Consider the following 8,638-nt stretch of genomic DNA (forward strand, 5'->3'; position numbering starts at 1 on the left):
ACTCACTCACTTACTCAACAACCTACACACACGCTCAGTCACTTTCACTCAACAATCTACACACACACACACAGACACACTCACCCACCCACCCACTCACTCACTCAACAACCCCCCCCCCACACACACACACACACACACTCACTCATCCGGTCTCTCACGCACTCACTCACTTTCACGCTTTTTTACTGACTCAAAAAGGGTTCTTTTGACTGATTCATAAGAAAAAATATCAACAAAAATTTAATAATTTATTTTTGTCTTTATCCAAGAACAACCTAACTGGGTCATACTGACCATGATATATACAACGTCTTTGTTCTTTAACACCTTTGCAGAGTAACAACATCTGTAAGTGTCAAACCATCAATCTATTCTAAAGACTTCACCCTGACATTTTCTCCAACCTCGCCGCCATATCCTTGACACTAACAGCTCCTCCGACCTTGCCCTTTCTTTCAGGGTTCTTCCTCTCTTCACCACAACTCTTCTCTTCTTCCTGCTTGTCCTTCACATTTTTACTTGTACTGACATCTTTTGACTTCTCAGGTTCTTCCTCTTCAGCTGTACTGACATCTTTTGGCTTCTCAGGTTCTTCCTCTTCAGCTGTACTGACATCTTTTGGCTTCTCGGGATCTTCCTCTGTGGGTTCTTCTGGGTCCTGTTTCAGCTCTGCGTGTTCCTCTTCGCCCCTCTCATCTCCGCCCCCGGTGTTCGCCTCCCCCTCTTCCCCTCCTCCTGCTGCAAAAGCGTCCTCATCAGCAAAGTCATCTTCCTCCAGATCCGCCTCAAGATACAGCGTCAGAAATTCTTCAAAATTGATTTTACCATCGCCGTCTTCGTCCCATTTGTCAAGCATGCACTTGACAAGTTCCTTCAGTGCTTCTTGGTCGTCTTGGATGCCGCCCATAAGAACGGTCAGCTCGTCAAACGTCAGGAAGCCATCATGGTTGAGGTCGCTCTCCTCAAACCTCCGCCGAATAACGGCTGCCCTGCAAAGTTATTCAAAGGTTTGAACAAACATACGAGACCGGCTTTACACATATGACAAATTTGGGATTCTATGTGTCATTGCGTACTGTGAGGTAACCTAGTGGATAAAGTGTTCGCTTGTCACGACAGTGATGAGTTCGATTCCCCACATGGGTATAATGTGGGACGCCCATATCTTGAATATTTCCAAAGCGGCGTTAAGCAATACTCACTCGCTCACTCTCTGATACACCAAACTGCTCATTACACAAGTTGGAATTAAATGGGCCAGCCAAACCAGTGATTGATATTATGAGCATCCATCCAAAAAAATGGGACACGATGTCATTCATCAACCAAGTCAGCTAGGCTGACCTGCCCTATCCACTAGTCGCCTCTTACGACAAGCATCGGTTGCTGAAGACCATATCTAACGCGGATCTTTATAGGGTGAGACAAGCATTGGTTGCTCAAGACCTATTCTAACCCTGATCCTTTCGGGATGAGACAAGCATGGGTTGCTGAAGACCTATTCTAACCAAGATCCTTTCGGGGTAAGACAAGCATGGATTTCTGAAGACTTATTCTAACCAGGATCCTTTCGGGGTGAGACAAGCATGGGTTGCTGAAGACTTATTCTAACCAAGATCCTTTCGGGGTAAGACAAGCATGGGTTGCTCAAGACCTATTCTAACCAAGATCCTTTCGGGGTGAGATAAGCATGGGTTGCTAAAGACCTATTTTCACCCGGATCCTTTCGGGTTGAGACACGCATGGGTAGCTCAAGACCTTTCTAACCCGGATCCTCTTTGGGTGAGACAAGCATGAGTTGCTGAAGACCTATTCTGACCCGGATCCTTTCGGGGTGAGACAAGCATGGGTTGCGGAAGACCAGGATCTTCACGGAGGGCGACAAAGCATGGGTTGCGGAAGACCAGGATCTTCACGGGAGGGAGACAAGCATGGGTTGCGGAAGACCAGGATCTTAACGGAGGGCGACAAGCATGGGTTGCGGAAGACCTGGGTCTTCACGGAGGGCGACAAGCATGGGTTGCGGAAGACCAGGATCTTCATGGAGGGCGACAAGCATGGGTTGCGGAAGACCTGGGTCTTCACGGAGGGTGACAAGCATGGGTTGCGGAAGACCTGGGTCTTCACGGAGGGAGACAAGCATGGGTTGCGGAAGACCTATTCTAACCCGGATCTTCACGGAGGGAGACAAGCATGGGTTGCTGAAGACCAGTTCTAACCAGGAACTTCGTGACCTTCATTGTTAAGTCAGGGAATGGCAGAGTATGTTGATGTTGAGGGGTTTACTCAGGCTCTGACAACGGAGTATCTCATCGAGTCTGTGATCCATTGCCCTGGCGCTTCAAGTGTTTAGTACCTGGCCTCCGGTGATCCTTGTGGGGCGAGGTGTGGCAGTCGTGCCAGGAACTCGTCTAGTGTGATCTTCCAGTTCCCGTCTATGTCCGCACGGCAGAACACTTCCTGGTAACAACAAATGTAGGATTTGACCGGAACGAAAATTATATACACTCATAAGTATTGAAACTGATTTGAAGCAGTAATAGTTCAATGGTTCGGGTATTCGCCCGTTATGTAGACTGTCTGGGTTCGACTTTTGTCAACATCAACAAATCGTAAAATTGTTCATAGTTCCCGCCAAAGCTAAATAAAATAACCATGCTTTGACTAACGTGAAAGTTATATATTTCTCATCCGTAGAATAGCTAAACCGATCTGGTCCATCTGACATGACGAAACAATATGTCGGAAACGACACCCAAGAACACCTACTTATTGTTTGACCCGCGAAGATCCGTGTTAGAATTGGTCTTCGGCAACCCATGCTGGCCGTAAGAAAGCGACTAACAAATCGGGTGGTCAGACTCGCTGACTTATTTGATACATGTCATCGTATCCCAATTGCGTAGATCGATGCTCATGACGTCAATTAACGGATTGTCTGGTCCAGACTCGATTATATACAGACCGCCGTCTGCTGAATGCGGCGTTAACCAACAAACTAACAAAAACATTGGTAGAAAATGAGTCATACAAGTTATATTGTTCAACCAGACGGTGGAATGTAAATCTATAGCCCTGCTACTCACAGCAACTCTTTCTTTAGAGAGTCGGTATCCACACATGAACAGGTACTTCTCAAACGCCTTGATGTCCAGCGCCCCCTCCCTATTACCCAACTCTTCGTCGAGCTGCAGGAAGACGCTCGTGTACTGCATCTTCTCCTCGTGAGACAGGTGCGCCATGGTTGGAGTCCGCGACTTGTGTATCGTCTATTTTTGATCGTAGCCCTTCGGACCGAGACCTCTAGCCAGCAGGGACCTGCGTATCGTCTATCTCTGATCGTGTCCCTTCTTAGCGAGACCTCTAGCCAGCAAGGACTTGTGTATCGTCTATCTCTGATCGTGTCCCAACGGAGTGAAACCTCAAGCCAGCAAGGATGTGTGTATCGTCTATCTCTGACTGTGACACTGCGGAACTGTAGTATGATATATATACAGACACACACGAGGGCCGATTTCCTGTCATCCAGGACTGCGTGTGAATGTCAACATTTACGTATGCTGGTCAACAAACACAGGAACTGGGATGGCGGGTTCTGGGAAGAGTAAATCGCATCTCTCGAAACCGGCCTGCTGTTTCACGTGTTGTTTTCTAATAATATTTAATACTTCAAAACGAATAAAGAATAATCAGATTTCTTAGGACGAAAAATGCAAAATAATGATACTATTATATGAATGGATCACTGAAATTAGTGATGACACCAGGTGTTCGCGAAAAGGGTTAGCATGTCCCGTTATCCCGTTAGCACCCGCCATTCATCAATCTCCCATCTTCCTGAGACAATCGTGTCCACTAGCCTATATCAAAGCCTAGTTTCTACCCTTGCCACTTTTCTTGTCTCGGCCCTGGCGCCACCTCGCGTAGATCACGATTTGTGCGCCTTGTAATGAAAAAAGCGATGTCCAATCAGATCGCTGTTCTTATCTCACATAGTTTCACAAAGATGGCGACGACCATAGGCGACGACCTAGTCGATCAAATAATGAAAACATTCGCGATTTCACCCCTGACACAAAAACATAGGCAATCGTTGGGGGGTTTGAAAGATGATAGAGACATATTCGTGTCAACAAAGACAGGCACGGTAAATCACTTTCATACGAGGTGTACCAGACGTGGATGTTGATTTTGTGAAACGTTCTCTGATTGGACTATCTATATGTGCGATAGTCCAATCATATTCAGCACAGCAAAGGGGTCTTGATGTGGCAAGGGTGGAAACAAGACTTTGATAAAAAGGCTAGAGGACGCTTTTGCCTTGGGAAGATGTCAATCTCCATGAAAGTGTCAGTGAGTAAAGAGTTTTTCCGTGTGAAGGTCATAACATGGGATAGCATGGCATCCTCCCATTTGTTAGGCAGCCACTTGTGAGACAGCTTAAAACAACAACATTGCAACCTGTAACCCGAGATAGGTAATGGAACAACCCAGGTAGATAATAGTGAGTGAGTGAGTGAGTTGGGTTTAACGCCGCTTTTAGCAGTATTCCAGTTATATCATGGCGTGTCAGCTTAAAGTGGGATGAAAGCCCGAAGTGATGCAGGTCTCAGACGTTTACCACTTCGGTGAAACCCACGAGCACGGGTATGGTGCTGACAAACCTAAAAACATAATCGGGGCGAACCAGTATTCGAACCCACAATCATTGGTTTCTGGCGTACCCAAGGGACGTAACCCTGAACAGCAAATCGCGGCCCTTTCGACGACTGGGCCATCCGTGCCCCCAGGTATATTATAACATACCTCATTACTCTCTATCTTATTGATTGTGATCTCATTTCAATACTGTGAGAATAAACAGAGACATTGAGTTCCTCTCTGTGACGTAATATATTCTACTTTGCGAGACCAAGCCATACCAAATGTTGACTTTGCTTTAAGTGTTTTAGAGGTCGCCTTCTGCCTCAGCAGTTTCGGTTGACCCGCCCCATCCCTGGGTGAGGTGAGGTGAAATTTGGTTTAACGTCGCGTCCAAGATTATTGCACTTATATAGCGACGTGCATGTACTTGTATGGGTTTGTGTGGCTGCTTGTACTAGTCCGGACTGATGCCGATTTATAGTGCTAGCTCACTGAGATACCATGCGGCAGTTTAACATGGATACCCCACTCAGACACAGTATACTGACTCCGAGCCGACCAGTCCTTGTTTTAGCCCCTTAATGCCGAGCGCCAGACAGGGTAACAACAAGTACCATCTTTTAACGTCTTTTGGTATGACGCGGCCGGGTATCGAACCCCGGACCTTCCGCTCTCCGGGCGGACGCTCTACCACTAGACCACGGAGGCGGTCCCATCCTTGGGACTCATGTGTACGAGTTGGTATACATACCTAATGGGACTTCTAGTATTGATAACATTTCTGTTATTATATTGGTAAGATTTCTATTTTCGCACTAATCTGCTTTGATTTCTGATTTTTAGAAATTAATAGCATTTCTTTGGCCGCTGTGTATATACGCTTCAGTAGCTGGCCATCTCTCAGAAATAGAGTTAGTTTGGCCTTCCTATTGCATCTCTTGTCTTTAGATCTACGGCAGATAGCGGATCTAGATGCAATTCTTGATTTAAGTGAGCCCGGGCTGGGGCGAGGTCTTGACATTCCAGTAACACGTGAGCAATGGATTCAGGTTGATTGCAAGATGGACAAACTTTGTCATAGTGCTTTTTGTGGCCGAGTCTGAGGTGACTCCTTCAGCGTTCCTTTAATTTGAGTATGAGTCAATCATCAGTACCACCAACGTGATAATTTTATCATTTTATACCTACCCACAGGGTGCTTCTTCAGGCGGCATTTTGAAGTTGGTATGATGCACAAGGGAGATAATTCTGTGTACAGAATGGATATACAAATTCTTTATTGCAATGAATACGAAGTTTTCTTGTGTAGATAGTAACACCGGCATCAAACAAGTTATCACGAAACATCGCATTCATTGCAATAAAGAAGTTGTATAACCATAGAGTGAGTATGGTTTTACGCCGCTTTTAGCAATATTCCAGCAATATCACGGCGGGGGACACAGGAAATGGGCTTCACACACTGCACCCATGTCGGGAATCGAACCCGGGTCTTCGGCTTGACGAACGAACGCTTTTAACTACTAGGCTACCCCACCGCCCCGTATATCCATAGAACTATCTCCCTTGATCAACAGGAGGCTCACCAAAATACGTTTATTGTTTGACTTTTAGAAAAAGTACACAATGTCATTTCGAAAGTTGTCAAATGTAACAAATTTTACATTTGGGATAACACTCCTGGGGTACAGATCCTCGTACTTTTGGGGGTTGAGTCCCGCCTGAGATCCGAACCCACACTGCCAGAGTGAGGCACCTAATTACCAGCACACAAGACAGCGACCTCACCCACTCAGCCACCGAGGCTTCCACAAAAATGAAAGTCCGACAACTGGTAGTCTAGATCACGTACTTGGTGCACCCCTCTGACCAGTGTAAATTGGCACGACTCCCATGGCCGAAAGCTAAATAGACACAATGCCATTTAGAAAGTGGTCAAATGTAACAAATGTTCTATTTGGGATAACACTTTCTCAATAAAGTACAGATTTCGTACATAGACTCAACCCCCAAAAGTACGAGAATCTGTACTTAACTAAGAAAGTGTTATCCCAAATATAACATTTGATACAGTAAATACGTTGTTGACAGGGTGTAATTAGATAAAACATAACATGAGAAAGCATAATGCACACAGTCATACTACAAATACATATCATTGTAATACTAATTTTAACCACGAGTTAATGTTTGTTTGTTTGTTTGATTGGTTGTTTAACGCCGCACTCAGCAATATTCCAGCTATATGACGGCGGTCTGTAAATAATCGAGTCTGGACCAGACAATCCAGTGATTGACATCATGAGCATCGATCCACGCCATTGGGAGCGATGACATGCATCAACCAAGTCAGCGAGCCTGACCACCCGATCCCGTTAGTCGCCTCTTACGACAAGCATAGACGCCTTTTAAGACAAGCATGGGTTGCTGAAGACCTGTTCTACACAGGATCTTCACGGGCCCACAATTTAATGAGAACATAATCTACAAATCTTTCACTCACTATAATTTCAACCGCTTACCCCTAATTAGGCACATCATTACGAAGTCTAGCACTTCAAAACCTGGACAAGGCCTGAGTTTTGTTTATAATGACTACTGTCTTCAGCTGGCACTCCATGTAAATCGCTTATAGGTATTTCTCCCGAGTATATTTCAATTTTGATAAACTTCGAGCAATGCAGGAACCTACAGCAGAGATCCTCTGCTAAAACATCGAAATTTAAGATAAATTAATCGGCCTCCAATTGCCTGTTGAATCATATAGTGATTTCGGAATATTTCCTCTTAAGAGCTAATGTTGTATTGTATTTACTTTAATTACTGTTTTTTATAACGTTTTTAATACCATGTAGATTTTTTATGTAGTTGTTCCTTAGCGTAGCCTTTGAGTTCTCTAAAAATTGTTTCATGAAGTACAGAAAAGAAATTTAACAGCGAAAAAGAAAGAAAATTCTAGTCGGATATCAGTTTTAATACATGTTTGAAATCAAGCATATATTCAGAACGCGTTGAAAATGTTTAAATTTCCTTCATATACAAATTCATTTATTTTGAGAACATGTTAAGGAGGGGGTGGGGTTAGGGGTTGGTGGGGTTGATGAATTGGATAATCAAAGTATAGTATTGTTGAAGTATAGTAATGTTGACGTATAGTATTGTTGACGTATAGTAATGTTGACGTATAGTATTGTTGACGTATAGTACTATTGAAGTATAGTAATGTTGAAGTATAGAACTGTTGAAGTACAGTACTGTTGAAGTATGGTATTGAAATATAATAATGTTGAAATATAGTATTGTTGAAGTACAGTATTGTTGAAGTATAGTAGTGTTGAAGTATAGTACTGTTGAAGTACAGTACCGTTGAAGTATGGTATTGAAGTATAGTCATGTTGAAGTTCAGTACTGTTGAAGTATGGTATTGAAGTATAGTAATGTTGAAGTATAGTATTGTTGAAGTACAGTTTTGTTAAAGTAAAGTAATGTTGAAGTATAGTACTGTTGAAGTACAGTATTGTTCAAGTATGGTATTGAAGTGTAGTAATGTTGAAGTATAGTATTGTTCAAGTACAGTACTGTTGAAGTATGATATTGAAGTAGAGTAATGTTGAAGTATTGTATTGTTGAAGTATAGTATTGTTGAAATATAGTAATGTTGAAGTATAGTACTGATGAAGTACAGTACTGTTGAAGTATGGTATTGAAGTATAGTAATGTTGAAGTATAGTATAGTTGAAGTACAGTATTGTTGAAGTAAAGTAATGTTGAAGTATAGGACTGTTGAAGTACAGTACCGTTGAAGTATGGTATTGAAGTATAGTAATGTTGAAGTATAGTGTTGTTGAAGTACAGTACTGTTGAAGTATGGTATTGAAGTATGGTGATGTTGAATTATTGTATTGTTGAAGTATAGTATTGTTGAAGTACAGTATTGTTGAAGTATAGTAATGTTGAAGTATAGTAATGTTGAAGTACCGTACCGTTGAAG

At 43.2% G+C, this 8,638-nt stretch overlaps 1 protein-coding gene across 1 annotated transcript; it reads right to left on the reverse strand.

Annotated features, from left to right (window-relative positions):
* Positions 1–238: 238 nt before the first annotated feature.
* Positions 239–3,479, reverse strand: LOC139464970 (calmodulin-4-like). Its single transcript, XM_071246608.1, has 3 exons — positions 3,090–3,479; positions 2,360–2,463; positions 239–992 (listed from the first exon to the last, which is right to left on the reverse strand). The coding sequence occupies exons 1-3, from the start codon at positions 3,243–3,245 to the stop codon at positions 386–388; spliced, it is 867 nt and encodes a 288-aa protein (XP_071102709.1). The 5' UTR covers positions 3,246–3,479; the 3' UTR covers positions 239–385.
* Between the last annotated feature and the right edge of the window lie 5,159 nt (positions 3,480–8,638).

Source organism: Haliotis cracherodii, unplaced genomic scaffold (assembly GCF_022045235.1).
Source record: "Haliotis cracherodii isolate W230 unplaced genomic scaffold, xgHalCrac1.p SCAF_17, whole genome shotgun sequence".
Taxonomy (NCBI): Eukaryota; Metazoa; Mollusca; class Gastropoda; order Lepetellida; family Haliotidae; genus Haliotis; species Haliotis cracherodii.

What these genes read in the sequence shown, in the direction of transcription:
- LOC139464970 (XM_071246608.1), bottom strand. Translation starts at nt 3,245, where the DNA reads ATGGCGCACCTGTCTCACGAGGAGAAGATGCAGTACACGAGCGTCTTC. An exon ending in TCTCTAAAGAAAGAGTTGCT is followed by an intron (nt 2,464 to 3,089) that starts GTGAGTAGCAGG and finishes TGTTGTTACCAG; the next exon opens with GAAGTGTTCTGCCGTGCGGA. An exon ending in CAAGGATCACCGGAGGCCAG is followed by an intron (nt 993 to 2,359) that starts GTACTAAACACT and finishes ATAACTTTGCAG; the next exon opens with GGCAGCCGTTATTCGGCGGA.